At 51.1% G+C, this 18,718-nt stretch overlaps 1 protein-coding gene and 1 non-coding gene across 2 annotated transcripts; one reads left to right on the plus strand and one right to left on the minus strand.

Annotated features, from left to right (window-relative positions):
• The first annotated feature begins 413 nt into the window (after window positions 1-413).
• On the plus strand, window positions 414-16,756 carry DPH7 (diphthamide biosynthesis 7). The gene is made up of 9 exons (XM_066366564.1): window positions 414-710; window positions 1,658-1,791; window positions 2,113-2,200; window positions 4,759-4,853; window positions 5,511-5,683; window positions 8,748-8,817; window positions 8,936-9,001; window positions 9,236-9,408; window positions 16,108-16,756. The coding sequence occupies exons 1-9, from the start codon at window positions 600-602 to the stop codon at window positions 16,506-16,508; spliced, it is 1,311 nt and encodes a 436-aa protein (XP_066222661.1). The 5' UTR covers window positions 414-599; the 3' UTR covers window positions 16,509-16,756.
• On the minus strand, window positions 13,119-13,194 carry TRNAP-GGG (transfer RNA proline (anticodon GGG)). Its single transcript has one exon. It is a non-coding gene; the product is annotated as a tRNA-Pro (tRNA).
• Window positions 16,757-18,718: the final 1,962 nt, after the last annotated feature.

An 18,718-nucleotide genomic window follows, 5' to 3' on the forward strand; every position in this document is an offset into this window, starting at 1 on the left:
CCTTTCTCTGCGGTTCTAGCAGGCAGGTCCGCGTCCACCGACCGCTGCGCAGCTCTTGCCTTATTGGGTGGACACAGAAGGAGGACAGTCAGGGCCCAACTCCTTTGACCCTGGACTCTGCTCCCTGAATGTCCAGGCCCTTTGCACGCCTTCATTTCCCTGTCCTGCTTTCTTCCTCCTCCGCGTCCCCTTCTTGGCCCAGCTAGTCTGCTACTCCGTGCGAGACGTGGCCGTCCTCGGCAAACCCCGCGTCTCGCAACCAGGGCCGCGGAGAGGGGTGGCCCCCCTGGCACGTGGGGGGGCGCGCTGAGGTCCGCCGGCCGGCAGGGGGCGCAGGAGCCCGTCCTCACGCGGGCGGCAACGGCGGCAGGAAGTCCCGCCCCGGCACGCCGGAAGAAGAGGCGGGAGGGAGGAAAAGCGGTACTTTCTGGGGGCTGCGGGGTCTTCCTTGCGTTTCGGTTCCCGGCCCCCGCCCTTACCCCGCTCTCGTCCCGGCCTTGGCCCCGACCGCGGCTCGCAAGCTGGCCTCATCTTCCGGCCTCGTCCGCCGCAGCCCAGGCGCCCCTGCGACCCCCGACAGCTGGACGACGGGCAGTCACATGCAGCTTTTGCAGGCGGTGGACACGGAGTTGACGGTGGACACGGTGGAGTGGTGCCCGCTGGCGGGCTTCCGGCGCCTGCTGGCCTGTGGCGCCTACCAGCTGCGGGAGGTGAGCAGGCGGGTGCGCGGCGCCCCCGGCCCGGCCTCCGCGTGTGTCCCTTGGAAGCCAAGACCCGGAGAGGTCGCCAGGGGCCAGCTGCGGCGCCTAAGGGGCGGAGCCGACCCGGGGCCCGGACCTCTCGGTTCTGCAGCCCGGGGCGCTGAAGGGAAAGTCTGTAGAGTCAGGAGGGGAAGGTGCGACATCGGCCTCGTGGCCAGGATATATCGGTCTTGAAAGCAGAATGCCGTCTGTGTGCAGCGTGGCTCCAGCTGATGGATGGAATGTGGAGTAAAGAGAGAATGGGGTTTCGCGGGAACTGTCCCTGATCTCTGCAGGCATCCACGTGGGTCCAAACCAGGACGCTTAAGCGTGAGAACTGGCCCTGGAGCGCAGGCCTCAGCCAGGACTGTCCCTGTGGGGACCTAGACAGAGATGTCCCGTTAGCCGGTTTAGAAGGAGCATTCTGTGCTGGGCTGGCACATATACACACCAGTTAATCGTGGAGGAGAGGATACATCTCTCTAGCTCAGAAACTCGGGGGCCCTAGCGGGCCGGCTCAGTGGACAGAGCGTCCACCCGGAGTATGGACGTCCCTGTTGGATTCTCGGTGGGGGCGCGCAGGAGAAGCAACCATCTGCTTTTCCCCCTACCCCTTCCTCTCCCACAGCCAGTGGCTCGGTTGGTTCGAGTGGGCCCAGGGCTCTGAGGATAGCTCGATTGGTCCAAATAGGGCAGCCACAGGCGGGGTTGCCAAGCAGATCCCATTGAAGAGCATGTGGGAGTCTGTCTCTCTATCTCCCCTCCTCTCACTTAAAAAATACAGAAAGTAGAAGAAAGCTAGACGCTCAGGGGCTGCTCCCAGGCAGGAGCCAGTCTCCACAGACCTTTTTCCCTCGCACCTTGCCCCACCACCATTTCCTGTTAAGGTAATCAGGATATATCTTCATCTTTCATAGGGAAAAATGGATGTTTCTGAGCCTCAGACCCGTCTAGGTCGTCTCTACCTGTACAGTTGCAAAGAGGACCAGTCTGGTTGCTCCCTGGCAGAGATCCAAAGAAGAGACACTTGTGCCATCCTGGACATGAAATGGTACAAACTTGGTAACAACCCTATTTGTCTGGAATTTCTTACTTGAACAGGGAGACTAATGCCTGGCAGCATTCAACAAAATGAGACAGCCTCTGAGCTGTGGGTTTTCTTCACCGTCCTGCCCCCCAGTGACAGTCCTGCCCCCCAGTGGGCACTTGGAGGACAATACAGACTTAAAAGTTCCTTTCCTTTGTCAGTTTCTGAGCCCCAGAGTTAATAGGCTCCAAACAGTATGGGGACTGGAATTTAAGGGACAAGTTACTGGGGTGCATAATGCTCTGGGTGTGTCAGGTCTGACTGGCATGTGAGTTCTCTCTTTAGGTGCCGTGTTCCGGTGGCTGGCCATCCCCTCTTGGCTGTGACAGAGGCTGCTGGGTCCATAAAACTGTTTCAACTGGTGGGATGTGAGGTCAGTGACGGGCTGAGCTTTGTGGGGGTGGTGGAAAGAGCCTGAATGAAGTGCCTGACCAGGCGGTGGCGCAGTGGATAGAGCGTCGGACTGGGATGTGGAAGGACCCAAGTTCTTCGAGACCCTGAGGTCGCCAGCTTGAGCACGGGCTCATCTAGTTTGAGCAAAGTTCACCAACTTGGACCCAAGGTTGCTGGCTCGAGCAAGGGGTCACTCGGTCTGCTGAAGGCCCACAGTCAGGACACTTATGAGAAAGCAATCAATGAACAACTAAGGTGTCGCAACGAAAAACTGATGATTGATGCTTCTCATCTCTCTCCGTACCTGTCTGCCTGTCCCCATCTATCCCTCTCTCTGACTCTCTGTCTCTGTAAAAAAAAAAAAAAGAAGGCCTGACCTGTGGTGGCGCAGTGGGATAAAACATCGACCTGGAACACTGAGGTTGCTGGTTCAAAACCTTGGGCTTGCCTGGTCAAGGCACATATGGGAGTTGATGCTTCCTGCTCCTCCCCCTTCTCTCTCTCCCCTCTCTCTAAAAATCAATAAATAAAATATTTAAAAAAAAAAAAAAAAAGAAAAAAGAACCTGAATGAAGAGGGTTTGGGGAGGTTTGGAAGGGAGGCTGATACCAACATTTTTCTTTCTTCTTTTTAATTTTTATTCTTTTTTATTGGTTTTTATATAGAGGAGAGAGAGAGAAAGGGGGGAGAAGTGGGAAGCATCAACTTGTAGTAGTTGCCTGCTGCAGGTGCTTTGACCAGGCAAGCCTAGGGTTTTGAACTGGCAACCTTAGCCTTCCAGGTGGATGCTTTATCCACTGCACCACCACAAGTTAGGCTTCTTTTTTATTTATTATTTATTTATTTATTTTTAAGGTTTTACTTACTGGCCTGACCTGTGGTGGTGCAGTGGGATAAAGTGTCAACCTGGAACACTGAGGTTGCCAGTTCGAAACCCTTAGCTTGCCTGGTCAAGGCACATATGGGAGTTGATGCTTCCTGCCTCTCCCCCTTCTTTCTCTCTCCCTCTCTCTCTCTCTCTCTCTCTCTCTCTCCCCCCCTCTCCCTCTCTCTCTTTCTCCTCTCTGAAAATCAAATAAAGTCTTAAAAAAAAAAAGATTTTACTTACTCATTTTAGGGGGGGTGGGGAGAAGGTAGGAAGGAGCAGGAAGCATCAACTCCCATATGTGCCTTGACCAGGCAAGCCCTGGGTTTCAAACCGGCGACCTCAGCATTCCAAGAGGTTGATGCTTTATCCACTGTAACACCACAGGTCGGGCCTGATACCAACATTTTTCTAGGGTAATTTCTGTGCAGTAGTGAACTTCATCATGAAATGGTTTGTTTCTTCCTTTTATTTTTTTAAAGACTTTATTCATTTTAGAGAGGGGAGAGAGAGAGAGAAAAGAGGGAGGAGCAGGAAGTATCAACTTCCATATGTGCCTTGACCAGGGAAGTCCAGGGTTTTGAACTAGCGACCTCAGCATTCCAGGTTGATACGTTATCCACTGCGCCACCACAGGTCAGGCTTTATCATGAAATGTTGTAAGGTAGCATGCAGTCTGTTCTAAATTATTGGGTTCTGCATTTAACTCCAAGAGGAAGTCACTATGTGTCCTCAGCAGAAGGACTGAACTGACAGGCTGTTGATTCACCTGTCCGTGGATCTGAAAGTTCTCTAGAGAGAGCCCGGACCCGCATTCGTGGGTGGATGCTGCCGGGACTGAGAATGGCAGTGACCTTCCTACGTGGGAATGGTCCTTTTCGGAGACAGTTAGGAGAACACATGATCACTATGTGAACTTGCGAGGTGTTTGACAACAGCTCTGATGGGAGTCCTGCAAAGGAGGGAAGTGGACAGCACTCAGGACTGACCGTGCCTGCTTTTGTGGGACACGTCATGCTGTGCGTGGGTTGGAGTAGAGGTCCAGCAGTGCTGGGTTCATGTCTCGCTTCAGGCCGGCTGGGAGCATCAGGCCTGTCCTGAGGATGAGGGAGGACATTCAGGGGAAGATCGTGGGCCCAAGGGCCAGGATCGAGGCAGGAGCAGTAAACCTGAGAGAGCTCCCTGATGAAGCAGGCTGCTGGGAGCCTGTGGGTCAAGTTCAGCAGGCTCCAGGGTTGCTTAGGGAATAAAACTTACGTAGATCTCAGAAGAGAGAAACAGTGTTTTTATGGCTAGTCGTGGCTTCTGAAAGGAAAGTAGGAGGAAAGTGTTCATTGTCTTTGTCTCTGGAGACACAGTGTCCTGGGATTCCTGGAGACCCAGGGAGCTGGAGAGCATGCACCAGGATGCTTCCCAGCCTTGAGTGTGTTTGTGATCGTGTCTAGTGGGGTGTGGACGGCAAGGGGTCTGAGGAGGGGAGATGCCTGCTTCCTCTAAGGTCACAGGTGCGGGAAGTCCTACGGGTGTGTGAGCTCCTGGGTGTCCTCAGGTTCTCTGAGTGGCCGTGTGGTTCACCTGGCAGTAGATGAGGGAATGGCGTCCTGCCGGAGCTGGAGGAATAATCCTCCCAGGGTCCTGGGCCGTTCGCCATGACAGCAGTCCCTTCTCCCCAGGAGAGCGCGTACACCCTGCAGCCATGTGCCAGCTTTGCCCTGGAAACGCGGTGTCTGGCCCTGTCCCTGGATTGGTCCATTGGGCAAACAGGAAGGTAAGGGCTGCAGTCTTTATTTGTTCCTGTTTTCATGCAGGAGAGAATTAAAGTCACCTGTGCCAGCCTGGACTGTGGATTCCCAAACCTGGGAATATCATGCTAGTCCCATCTAAAAAAAAACCCAGGAATTCCAGCCTCTTAGATAAAAGGGAGTGAGTGGTGGTTTCATCAGGAGAAGCTGACACTGATTTATTTTGACAAGCTAAGTGGTAGTTCTGGTCTTTGCCGAAAACCTCAACTAAGCAAGTCTCTTAAGAAGCACGTCCAAGCCCTGGCTGGGTTGACGCTCAGTTGGTTAGAGCATCATTCCGATATGTTGGGGTTGTGAGTTCAATCCCTGGTCAGGGCACATACAAGAGTCAACTAATGACAGCATGAATAAGTGGAACAAGCCGATGTTTCTCTCTGTCTCTCTCCCTCTTCCTCCTCTCCCCCCTCCCCTCCTTTTCCCCCTTTTCTCTCTTTGTGTCTCTTCCTTCCTCTCTAAAATTCAAGTTAAAGAAAAAGAGCTTGACCATGTACCAGGTCCATGGAGAGCCTCTCCCAGGACATGCCCTAGGGGCATAAAGTGTCCCTGGCTGGGAACCAGAAGAGGGTAATGAGTTTAGGTCTCTGCAGTTCAGCTGGGTTTCTCCATTGGCACCCTGCGTCTAGGGCCAGTGACCAGCCCTTGAAAATCGTCATCAGCGACTCCCAGGGACAGCTGCACCTCTTGGAGTTGGACGAGGCGGGGCCTGGACTGCAGGGCGTGGCCTCGTGGCAGGCGCACGAGTTTGAGGCCTGGATTGCTGCTTTCAATTACTGGCGGACAGAAATCGTGTATTCAGGTTGGTGCCCCGCCGGGGGTCGGTCACCACGTTGTGATCACAGCCCTTCTCTGAGGACTTGCAGGGGGCACCGTCGAGGCCGTGCTGGGATCTGGACCTCGGGTGGAGGACGTGCTCTCTGGGGTGAAAGCTGTTGGGGGTCCCCACCTGTCAGCACAGCCCGTTGTGCCACAGGTGTTGCAGGTCTTCTGTGGTGCTGACCACCCACGCTTTGGCCTGGTACTTGCGGGTCCACGCTGACTCGGTAGCCTTCCCGAAGAAAAGGGAGCCCCAGAGAGGTGGGACCGACTGCCCAGTGTTGTGAGTTGTATGTACGGGGGGGATGAGAAGGGACCGGAGGTCCAGGAATGGTGGCCTGGCTCAGCCTCCGGCCCAGGTGGGGGTCTCATGGGCAGTGGAGGCGTTGGTCTCAGGAGACGGGAGAGGAGCTGCTGGGTGTGCAGACGCAAAGAGCCAGCCCGTCTCCTGCTCCCTCCGTGGCCGGGAGGAGAGTGGGGTGCGCTATCAGACCGCAGGACGCTGCGTGGCCTCACGCGGCAGCAGAGCTGCTCCTGCCAAGGTTCTGGCCGTAGTGCCCTGGCCATCTTGGCTGCCCCTCACCAGCGTTTGGCCACCATAGGTCTGGATGGTGGGCTGTCCTGGCCCCTCCCCCGTTCATCCTGCTGTGTGGCTCCTCCCCCCACAGGGAAGGTTCCTTGTCACCTGCCTCTGGTCCTCCTCTGCGGTGTCTCTCTCCTTAGCTCCCTCACTGCCTCTTCCAGAGACAGCGGCATGGGGTGCTTACCTGCTCTTCTGAGCTCCTGATCCGTCTGTCTGCCCGTGGCCTGGCACTGCTGTGAGGGTGCTCCCGGCGCTCCACTCCACGTGCCTGCAGCTGAGCCCCCACCCGTGTTGGCCGGTGGCACACCTGCCCCTTCGTCATGTTCTAACCCCAGGACAGGGCCTGGTGGCCCCAGTCTGACACCTGTCCCCTCACTCCTGTGAGTCCACACCTTGTTGGTCTTCTCAGGTCTCAAGTTGGCCACTTGTCTCTCTTCACTGTTCAGGTTTCTGTCTCAGTGTGTCATAGCTCACCCACGGTGTTGCCTTCCTCTAAGGAAGGGCTCCTTTCTGCATCACTTGTATCACAGCCTCAAACAGTCGTAGTGGAAACAGTGAGCATTTAATTTTTGAGGTCTCTTGACTTCGATTAGTACTTCCTTTTTAAAATTTTTTGCCTGACCAGGTGGTGGTGCAGTGGATAGAGTGTTGGACTGGGATTTGGAGGACCCAGGTTCGAGACCCTGAGGTCGCCAGCTTGAGCACAGGCTCCTCTGGTTTGAGCAAAGCTCACCAGCTTGGATCCAAGGTCGCTGGCTCCAGCAAGGGGTTACTCAGTCTGCTGAAGGCCCGCGGTCAAGGCACATAAGAGAAAGCAATCAATGAACAACTAAGGTGTTGCAAGGAAAAATTGATGATTGATGCTTCTCATCTCTCTCCGTTCCTGTCTGTCTGTCTCTATCTCTCTCTAAAAGATTTTTTTTTTTTTTGCCTGACCAGGCGGTGGCGCAGTGGATAGAGCGTCGGACTGGGATGCAGAAGACCCAGGTTCAATACCTCGAGGTCCCCAGCTTGAGCACGGGCTCATCTGGTTTGACCAAAGCTCACCAGCTTGGACCCAAGGTCGCTGGCTTGAGCAAGGGGTTACTCGGTCTGCTGAAGGCCCACGGTCAACGCACATATGAGAAAGTAATCAGGCCTGACCTGTGGTGGCGCAGTGGATAAAGCGTCGACCTGGAAATGCTGAGGTCGCCGGTTCGAAACCCTGGGCTTGCCTGGTCAAGGCACATGTGGGAGTTGATGCTTCCAGCTCCTCCCCCCTTCTCTCTGTCTCTCCTCTCTCTCTCTCTCTCTCTCTCTCTCTCTCTCTCTCTGTCTCTCCCTCTCCTCTCTAAAATGAATAAATAAAAAATTAAAAAAAAAATAAAAGTTAAAAAAAAATAAAAATAAAAAAGGCAAATGTATGTTTAAAAAAAAGAGAAAGTAATCAATAAACAACTAAGGTGTCGCAATGTGCAACGAAAAACTAATGATTGATGCTTCTCATCTCTCCGTTCCTGTCTGTCTGTCCCTACCTATCCCTCTCTGTCTCTGTAAAAAAAAAAAAAAAAAAAAATTTTTTTTAAATTGATTTTAGAGAGAGGAGAGAGTGAAGGGGGGGAGCTGGAAGCATCAATGTATGGTAGTTACTGTTCATGTGTGCCTTGACTGGGTAAGCCTGGGGTTTCGAACTGGCAACCACAGCATTGCAGGTTGACGCTTTATCCACTGCACGTCGGGCAGGATTAGCGTTTCTACTTCGAGGCTCAGCTGGTTTTCAGAGCAAGGGTGTGGTGAGGCAGGGAGGTAGTAATTCGGGACCAATTCATTTAACCAGCAGATGTCCATTGGGCACCTGTGCCAAGCTGCTGTGAGGGGCACGCCAGTGAACAGGGGACAGAGTCCTGCTTCCTGAGCTCCCGTTGAGTGGGAGGAGGCGTACAGTGCACACGGAACAAAATAGACAGTAAGCAAGCCGATTGCACAGTAGGCCCGAGGGGATAGGTGCTTCGGAAAGAAGAAAGAAAGAACCGGGAGGGGACCGGGGTGCTGCGGGCAGGTGCGGATTGCCCTACTGTCACAGGGCAAGGTCGTGGTAGGCGAACGCTTAGTGCAGGAGTGAGCCTCGTGTGGTAGGACAGCAGCGCGGGGCCTGTGGGGCCTAATGCCGGGGGAGACTTAGAGGAGGAGAGGTGGACGTCAGAGGCCACAGGAAGGACCTTGGCTTTTGCTCACTATGGAACGGGAGCCAATGGTAGCAGCATTGACTGTTGGCTTCTCACTAGAAGGAGTTGAGCCCCGTGTGACCTGGGAACGTGCTCCCGTTTTGTTTTATCCCTGCAGGTGCAGCCCACCGGTCCTGCCTTCCCCACAGGCGCCCTCTTCAAGTTAAAAGACACAGTTGTGGCACAGGCATGAATTCCCTCCCCAAGAAATGGCCACCTGCTGTTCCCGTGCTGCCATAAGTGTTTCTCTTTCCACACAGGTGGGGACGATGGCTTTCTGAAAGGCTGGGACATGAGGACCCCTGGCACATCTCTGTTTGCCAGCAGGAGGTGACTTGCCCAGGGCCCCGTGCTCCTCTGAGACCGGTGCTCCCGTCCACATCCGTGGACTTCCCCCCGAGAGGTGCCCCGGCCTGTCCTTGCTGAGGTCTGGCTCTTTTGTTCACAGACACTCCATGGGTGTATGCAGCATACAGAGTAACCCCCACCGGGACGGCATCTTGGCCACGGGCAGGTGAGGCCCCACAGCAGTTTTCTGGGTCTTTCCTGCGTCTTTCACTTCCTTTACTCGTGTTGATCTTGACGACGTTGAGTTGAGCCAGCTCTCAAACCCAGGTGTAGGTATGGGGGAAGGCGACTGTCCTGGGCTGGTGAGTGGGATGGGTCTCCCCAGGAGAGGCGCCCTGCACCAGAGGGCCATGGGGAACAAGCGGGCTTTCCTGCCTGCGCTGTGGTTGGTTGGTTGCAGCTATGACGGGCACGTTCTCCTGTGGGACTCACGGAGCATGAGGGAGCCGTTCGCAGACGTTCCTGGCGAGGGCGGGGTGTGGCGGCTCAAGTGGCACCCTCTGCACAGCCACCTGCTCCTGGCAGCCTGTATGCACAGTGGCTTCAGGATCTTAGACTGCGAGCAGGCCATCGGTGAGTGGGGCCCGTGGCCGCTGGCAGGGCGGGGCTTCCTGTCTCTTGTCCCCTTGCTCTGCCAAACTCTTCCACCCCCACACGTTCCCAGCATCACCCTGGGCCTCGCTGGGATGCGCACCAGAGTTTCAAGCCCTCTGCCCTCTAGCTGTGGTTCTTCCTTGATCAGCTTGGTTCTTCTGGAGCCTCCTGCATTGTAGGGGATCTCTGACCCCGTTGGGACCTCTGCCCAGAAGACTTCGCACTTGTCACTTTCATAAGCACCCTTAGCCCCATCTTTTGTCTTGTTCTTCTGGCCAGTAGGCATCCCAGACATGCTCCATCTTTCTCTGCTCCCTTTCTCACACTCTGGGCAGACTCAGCATCGGTTCTGCCCCACGGTGCTGTGCCTGAGGCAGAGGGTGACACAGGAAATTGTCACCCGCAGGGTCTCACCAAAGTTTATAGTGCAGCAGGTCGTGAGAATGACCTGGAAACCATGGTCTTCCTGTACCAGAGGGTTCTCTCTTTGAAAGAGAGAGAGATAGGGAGAGAGATGAGAAGCATCAACTCAGCTCTGTCACGTTAGTTGTTCATTGATTACATTTCATATGTGCCTTGTCTAGGGGGCTTAAGCTGAGTCAGTGACCCTTTGCTCAAGGCAGTGACCCGCTGGCCCAGGCCAGCGACCATTCGGTCATGTCTATGATGCCACACTCAAGCCAGCGACCTCTGGGTTTCAAACCTGGGTCCTCAAGCATCCCAGGCCAATGCTCTATGCCTGCACCACTGCCTTGTCAGGCTGTTTGTATATTTTGAACTTGAGGTTTCTACTTGTCTTGTCTTGTAAAAAAAAGCTTGTTGGTTTTTTATAAGGATTTCATTAAATATAAGTTAACTTTACAACTGACTTATGTATCATTTGGGATTGTCTTAAGAAAAGCCATAAGTTTCCACTTGTTCAAATCTGTTTTTCTCTGTATCCAGTGCATTTCTTGTTTACTCCTGAGTAGTTGATCTTTTTTTGTTGCTATTATAACAAAATAGGAACATTCTCATTATTATATCTTCAAACTGGATATTGTCTGAGTGATTGAAAGTTACTTTGTTTTGTTGATAATTTCATATCCAACAACCTTACCAAATTTTTAAAAATTCTGTTAATTTTATTGGTTCTTTGGGTTTTTAATGTAAATGTGCCATCTGCAAAAAGGTATAGTTTTATTCTTTAGTTTACAATTCGGATACCTCTAATTACTTTCTCTTGTTTGATTCCAATCCCTGCTATCTCCAGTAGATGTGAGAAAGCATCAGGCGTGAAGGGCTTCCTGCCTTACTCCTGACCTTGACAGGGATGTCCCTGCCTGTTCTCTTGAGTTTGATGATACACAAGGACTGAGGTGTCTCTGTTTTACCATGTTGAAGAAGTGTAGCCACCAATTCCTGGGTTTTTTGTTGTTTTGGGGTTTTTTTAGTGGCTTATTATTTTTATTATTTATTTTGTTTTTCAAATGATAAGAAGGTTTATTTAGAAAGTCACAGAGGCAGAAGAAGTGAGTCTTAGAGGTGGAGCTCAGGAAACAAGATGCAGAGGCAGAAAGGGGCCCTTAGAGCTCAGGAAAGAGAGAGGCAAGAAAAACACACCTGGGAGGGGGGTGGAGAGACGGACCCGGGTTCCCAGCCACCTCCCGAGGGTTTGTTTTAAAACTCAAGATTGTTAAATTTTTGTCAAACGAATTTCTCATACTGAACTGTCCTCATTTTCTCCTTGGATATATTAATATAGTGAATTTGTTCACAGATTTCCTGATACAAGTGTGTTCCCGGGGTAAACCCCACGGGGTCATTTTTTTTTTTTTTTTAATAAATAAGTTTTGACCACGGGGTCATTTTTTTTTTTTTTTTTATTTATTTATTTTTTACAGAGACGGAGAGTGAGTCAGAGAGAGGGATAGACAGGGACAGACAGACAGTAACAGAGAGAGATGAGAAGCATCAATCATGAGTTTTTCATTGCGTGTTACAACACCTTAGTTGTTCATTGATTGCTTTCTCACATGTGCCTTGACCACGGGCCTTCAGCAGGCTGAGCAACCCCTTGGTGGAGCCAGCGACCTTGGGTCCAAGCTGGTGAGCCACGCTCAAACCAGATGAGCCTGCACTCAAGCTGGCGACCTCGGGGTCTCGAACCTGGGTCCTTCCGCATCCCAGTCCGACGCTCTATCCACTGCGCCACCACCAGGTCAGGCCACGGGGTCATTTTTAACGTGGACTCTGTTGGTATTTTATTTAGGGTTTTGCATTAATGTTCAAAGGTGACATGAATTTTGTGCTTTTTTAATCAAGATTTGACACCAGCCTTATGTATGATTCATGTGAAAATGAAAACCAAAAGTGTGAAAATTTTTCTTCATTCTTCTCTTCTCTTGAGTAATTTACATATATCACTTAGATTATTTTTTCTTTCAAAATATGGTAAAATTATCCTGTGAGAGACCATGTGGGCCTGATCTATTTTTGCAGGGTGGTTCCTTGATAACTTTATCTTTTTCTGTGTAGATTGATTTGTTCATGCTTTGTATACTGGGGTCAATTTTGGTGAACTGTATTTTCCTAGGCTATTATTTATTTCACCTACATTTAGAAATTTATTTGCATAAAGGTGTGTAAAGAAGTCAGTTGTAGGCCCCGGCCAGTTGGCTCAGTGATAGAGCATTGGCCTGCCATGTGGATGTCCCAGGTTTTTTTTTTGTTGTTGTTGTTTTTGGTTTTTTGTTTTTGTTTTTGTTTTTACATAGACAGAGAGAGTCAGAGAGAGGGATAGACAGACAGGAACGGAGAGATGAGAGCATCAATCATTAGTTTTTCGTTGCGCGTTGCGACTTCTTAGTTGTTCATTGATTGCTTTCTCATATGTGCCTTGACCACGGGCCTTCAGCAGACCGAGTAACCCCTTGCTGGAGCCAGCGACCTTGGGCTCAGGCTGGTGGAATTTTGCTCAAACCAGATGAGCCCACGCTCAAACTGGCGACCTCGGGGTCTCGAACCTGGGTCCTCTGCATCCCAGTCCGACGCTCTATCCACTGCGCCACCTCCTGGTGAGGCTGTCCCAGGTTTAATTCCCAGTCAGGGCACATAGGAGAAGCGCCCATCTGCTTCTCCATCCCTCCACCTCCCCCTTTTCTCTTTCTCTCTGTCTTCCTCTTTTCTCTTCCCAAAGCCATGCTCAATTGGAGAGAGTTGGCTCACCTCCAGCACTAAGATCTTATTTGCTGAGCAATGGAGCAACATCCCCCCAGTGGGCGTGCCGGGTGGATCCCGGTCAGGGCACATGCAGGAGTCTGTCTCTCTGCGCCTTCTCCTCTCACTGAATAAAAAAAAAAAAGTCGTGAGTTTTAAAAAGTTTTCTTTTTTTAATTTATTATTTATTTATTTATTTAAAATTTTTTTATTATTTTTCTGAAGTTGGAAATGGGGAGTCAGTCAGACTCCCGCATGCGCCCGGCCGGGATCCACCCGGCACGCCCACCAGGGGGCGATGCTCTGCCCATCTGGGGTGTTGCTCTGCTGCAACCAGAGCCATTCTAGTGCCTGAGGCAGAGGCCACGGAGCCATCCTCAGCGCCCGGGCCAACTTTGCTCTAATGGAGCCTTGGCTGCGGGAGGGGAAGAGAGAGACAGAGAGGAAGGAGAGGGGGAGGGGTGGAGAAGCAGATGGGTGCTTCTCCTGTGTGCCCTGGCTGGGAATCGAACCCAGGATTCCTGCACCCCAGGCCGACGCTCTACCACTGAGCCAACCGGCCAGGGCTTCTCTTTTTTTTTAAGTGAGAGGAGGGGAGATAGACTCCCGCATGCGCCCCGACAGGGATCCACCTGGCAGCCCCTGTCTTGGGCCGATGCTTGAATCAGCCATGCCATCCTCAGCACCTGGGCCAGTGCTTGAACCAGTTGAGCCACTGGCTGCGGGAGGGGAAGAGAGAGAAGACGGAGAGGTGGAGGGAGAAACAGATGGTTGTATCTCATGTGCCCTGATCAGGGATCAAACCTGGGAATTGAACCCAGGATGTCTGCACACCGGGCTGATGCTCTATCTACTGAACCAACCAGCCAAGGCCAGAAGTTTCCTCTTTTTAATGGTTATTCCTCTTTTGTCATGTTTTACTTTGTGTTTATGCAAATATATATGCAGCTTTCTCTTTTCTTAATTAGCTTAGTTACAGATTTGTCTATTATTTCTTATGAAGAAGTAGGATTTAAAAATTTTTTTTTTACAGAGACAGAGATAGTCAGAGAGGGATAGACAGGGACAGACAGGAACGGAGAGATGAGAAGCATCAATCATTAGTTTTAAGTTGCAACATCTTAGTTGTTCATTGATTGCTTTCTCAAATGTGCCTTGTCCGCGGGCCTTCAGCAGACCAAGTGACCCCTTGCTCAAGCCAGCGACCTTGGGTCCAAGCTGGTGAGCTTCTGCTTAAACCAGATAGGCCCGCGCTCAAGCTGGTGACCTCGGGGTCTCGAACCTTGATCCTCCGCATCTTAGTCCAATGCTCTGTCCACTGTGCCACTGCCTGGTCAGGCGGATTTTTATTTTTTATTGTAGTTTAATGGTTCTTCTGTTCTCACCCTTGTCAGTTTCCCCTTAATCTTGATCGTCTCCCTCCTGTGGCTCCTTAGCTCTTTTTCTGGTGTTTCGGAGTTAGGAATACCATTCGCTTATCTTTATTACCTTGTTTATATATAGAGTGTGTCCGTCAAGTCATGGTGCACTTTTGACCGGTCACAGGAAAGCAACAAAAGATGATAGAAATGTGAAATCTGCACCAAATAAAAGGAAAACCCTCCCAGTTTCTGTAGGATGATGTGGCAGCATGTGCGCAAGCGTAGATGATGATGTAACACCGTGTATACAGCGGAGCAGCCCACGGCCATGCCAGTCGAGATGCCAGTGGACGGTACAGAGGAAAGTTCAGTGTGTTCTGTGGCTTGCTAAATTTGAATCCGTGACCAAAGTGCAATGTGAATATCAGTGCGTTTATAACGAAGTGCCACCACATGGAATAACATTACTCGGTGGGATAAGCAGTTGAAGGATACCGGTGGTTTGGTGGAGAAACCCCGTTCTGGTAGGCCATCAGTCAGTGACGAGTCTGTAGAAGCTATACGGGATAGCTACCTAAGGAGCCCTAAAAAATCTGTGTGTGAGCCCACATTGAACTGCACTGAATAGGTATGAAACTGGGAGAGTTTTCCTTTTATTTGGTGCAGATTTCACATTTCTATCGTCTTTTGTTGCTTTCTTGTAACCGGTCAAAAATGCACCATGACTTTATAGACACACTGTATAGTGTGTGTGTGTGTGTGTGTGTGTGTGTGTGTGTGTGTGTGTGTGTGTGTGTGTGTGTGTGTCACAGAGACAGACAGACAGGAAGGGAGAGAGATGAGAAGCATCAGTTCTTCATTGCGACACCTTAGTTGTTCACTGATTGCTTTCTCATATGTGCCTTGACCAGGGGGCTACAGCAGATCGAGTGACCCCTTGCTCAAGCCAGTGACCTAGGACTCAAGCTGGTGAGCCTTGCTTAAACCAGATGAGCCCACACTCAAGCTGGTGACCTTGGGGTGTTGAACCTGGGTCCTCTGTGTCCCAATCCGACGCTCTATTCACCGCGTCACTGCCTGGTCAGACTACCATGTTTATATTAATTTCAGTGTTTTTATGTCTGCATTTTTTTTAATTTAAGCATATATTTGGATTCAGATAGGTCATAATTTCATTTCTACTTTAAAAAAAAGAAATTTTGTGATTTGAGTTTGTAATACCCTTTTTAACTAAGTATGGTTTAGTAAGTTTTCCAATTTCTAGGCGGATGGGCTTTTTTTGTATTTGTGGCTGCGTTATTAATTTTTAGTTTTGTTGCACTCTGGTCAGAGAATGCTGTGTGCTGAACTTTCTCTACTCTGTGGAGTTTTTGATCCTTGGCTGCCTGACATGACTGCTCTCTGAATGTTCTGCGTGCACTTGAGTCAGAGCCCCAGGCTTGTGCAGCAGGAACATCTGCTGTGTTTGTTGGCCTGTGCAGTGCCCAGAAGGGACTTTGAGCGATTGTTGGATAGAAGACTGCCTTGGGTCCATATTGTCCCAGCAATCCGTCCCCAGGTACTTTCCAGGTGTCAAAGTGGAGGGATAGTCCTGACCTGCAGTGGCACAATGGATAAAGTGTCAGCCTGGATGCTGAGGTTGCTGGTTCAAAACCCCGGGTTTGTTGAGTCAAGGCACATAGGAGAAGCAAATATGAGTTGATGCTTCCTGCTTGCCCCCCCCCCCTAACATGAATAAATAAAATCAGGAAGGAGGGAGGGAGGGGAGGGAGGGGGGAAGGAGTGAGGGAGGGGAAGGAAGGAAATAAATGTGGAGGGACAGGGATGGTTTCCTGGGGAGCATCTCGTCCAGGATCTGGTTTCTAAGTCTTCACTGAGAAGCCCTTGCCAGGTCCTCCGACTTGGAAAGGCAGCTTCACACGTGTGGTTCTGCAGGCTGAGTTTCCTCAGGACGCAGTGCATCACCCCAGATGTCAGCTTGCTTCTCTGCTGTCTTGACCACTTCTCATGACAGTGGTTGCTCTTGGCAATCTCTCTTTGTGGGTGGGCAGGGCCACTGGTGGGGGTGACAAGCCCAGCTCTGAGTAATGATGCATTTCCCGTGTCCATGTTGTTCCAGAGGAGAAGCAGGACGCGTGCTCAGTCTCTGTGTCCCAGACGTGGCCCAACTCACTGGTGTATGGAGCTGACTGGTCCTGGCTCACCTGCCAGCAGACACAGGCCACGCAGTTTTCCCACTTAGAGTGCTTTTCCTGTGGTGACCCAGGAACCGGAACAGATGTGGAGGTTGCGGGCCACTCACCAGGACCTCACTCTCTTAGTTGTTTAGCAGACGCTGGAGCAGGTTGTGCCACGGTCCAGAGTGGAACTACAAAGAGCAGCATGCCACTGTACACCCCAGGGACCACTTTCTGTGACTGTGACCCAAACGTGGAAACAGCAAACTTTGACAGCAACCTCCTAGCCACTTGCTCCTTTTACGACCATGTTCTTCACCTTTGGAAGTGGGTGAACAGCTGAGCTAGGGAACAGGGTGCTTGGTTTGAAATCATAAAGACAGCCTGGCCTGTGGTGGCGCAGTGGATAAAGAATCAACCTAGAGTGCTGAGGTTGCTGGTTCGAAACCCTGGGCTTGCCCAGTCCCGGTGCATACAGGAAGCAACTACTACTAGTTGATGCTTCCCATTTCTACTCCCCCCAAAAAAATAAAATAAAAAATAAATGAAACCATGAAGACCATGTCTATGAATGAACTGCCCTCAGACTATCACACTTTTTTATTAGTCTCTGCAGCTTACACTGTGGGTTCAGTGCATCTTATGGAATCTACAGTGTAGTAAAAAAAAAAGCCGTGTCTCAAGTAAACCTTTTTTGTGCTGGGCCCTTCAAAATGGTGATTTTGGCAGGGAGGTGTGTGGTAGGCAGTGAGGGGCCTGTCCCAGCTCTCAAACTTGTCCGCTTTATGTGGATTTAACTTTCATTCTTCAGTTATTTAAGCAATATTTATATTTACTAAATGTAGTTTGGTTTTTTTTAAAATGAGAGGAGAGATAGACTCCCGCATGCGCCCTGACCGTAATCCACCCAGCATCACGTCTGGGCCAGTGCTCAGACCAGCCGAACTGTCCTCAGTGCCCAGGGCCTACGCTCAAACCAATTGAACCACGGGTTGAGAGGGGAAGAGAGCAAGAAGAGGGAGGAGAAACGGCATGTGTGCCCTGACCAGGAATCAAACCTGGGATGTCCTCATGCCAGCTGACGCTCTACCACTCAGCCAACCAGGTAGGGTCTAAGTGAAAAAAATTTTAAAGCTACTTTATATCACTAGGGTAATCTTATTTATTTATGAGAGGCAGGGAGAGAGGAACACTGAGCTGCTCCTGTATGTGCCCTGACTGGGGAATTAAACCAGCAACCTCTGTGCTCGAGGTTGATACTCCAACCAAGCTAGTGTGGTGGGTTAATCACACGTCCTCACTGTGGCTTTAGTGAACTGAATAGCTTCCTAGCGTTCCACAGGAGAAATCTGGATGTCTAAGTGGGTTTGTAACACCCCCCTCCCCGTGACAAGATAATTGTCATCACAGGCCACTGCTGAATTTGTGAAATCTTCAGCATTACTGATGAGATGTGGGTGTTCTGACTCAAAAATACGCATTTCTAATTTATTTCCCGACTATGCAACCCAACATGCCAATGTAGGTCAGAATGTGTTCTAAGACATTATTCTATGTTAAATGATCACTTCCCGACCCTGGCCGGTTGGCTCAGTGGTAGAGCGTCGGCCTGGCGTGCAGGAGTCCCGGGTTCGATTCCCGGCCAGGGCACACAGGAGAAGCGCCCATCTGCTTCTCCACCCCTCCCCCTCTCCTTCCTCTCTGTCTCTCTCTTCCCCTCCCGCAGCGAGGCTCCATTGGAGCAAAGATGGCCCGGGCGCTGGGGATGGCTCCTTGGCCTCTGCCCCAGGCGCTAGAGTGGCTCTGGTCGCAACAGAGCGACACCCCGGAGGGGCAGAGCATCGCCCTCTGGTGGGCAGAGCGTCGCCCCTGGTGGGCGTGCCGGGTGGATCCCGGTCGGGCGCATGCGGGAGTCTGTCTGTCTCCCCGTTTCCAGCTTTAGAAAAAAAAAATACACACACACACAAAAAGAATTTCTACACTCTGACTCACCCTCCCATCCTAAAGTCCTGAGAGGAACGTGTATCTCCAGACAAAGGGGTCACAGGCTCCTCCTTACCCACCCCAACCGGTATGGGATTTGGTCTGTAAAACCAGCCACAGAATGGTAGGGATTTTCTACATGACTGGGATTGTGCCTGTGTAGCTAGCCAGCTAATTAATAAACTCAAAGATTCATTTGGACTTGGTGTCTCTGTAACCCGCGGATTTAAGTACAGTACTTTCACCCCAGGGACCACCCATGAGTGTGTATTCAAGGTTCCAAAGCAACTTTTGGGAGAGGGGGTGTTAGGTGAAAGAACCGCTGTGGGGCAAATGGGACATTAGACCACACGAGATGAGGCCAAACGTGGGGTTCTCTAGTCACCCAGTGTTTTTCCTCTGTGTCCCCGTTTCTGTGAGTTCCTTGGATCTTCTACGTTTTAATATTTGACCTTAAAGAACCTAACAGACTAAAAGGAGGGCGTCAGCATTTCTCTTTTGAAAGAAATGGGCCATTGGTTGGGAAGTGATCTTTTTTTTTTTTTTGTATTTTTCTGAAGGTGGAAACGG

The sequence above is a fragment of the Saccopteryx leptura genome, chromosome 2, assembly GCF_036850995.1.
Source record: "Saccopteryx leptura isolate mSacLep1 chromosome 2, mSacLep1_pri_phased_curated, whole genome shotgun sequence".
NCBI lineage: Eukaryota > Metazoa > Chordata > Mammalia > Chiroptera > Emballonuridae > Saccopteryx > Saccopteryx leptura.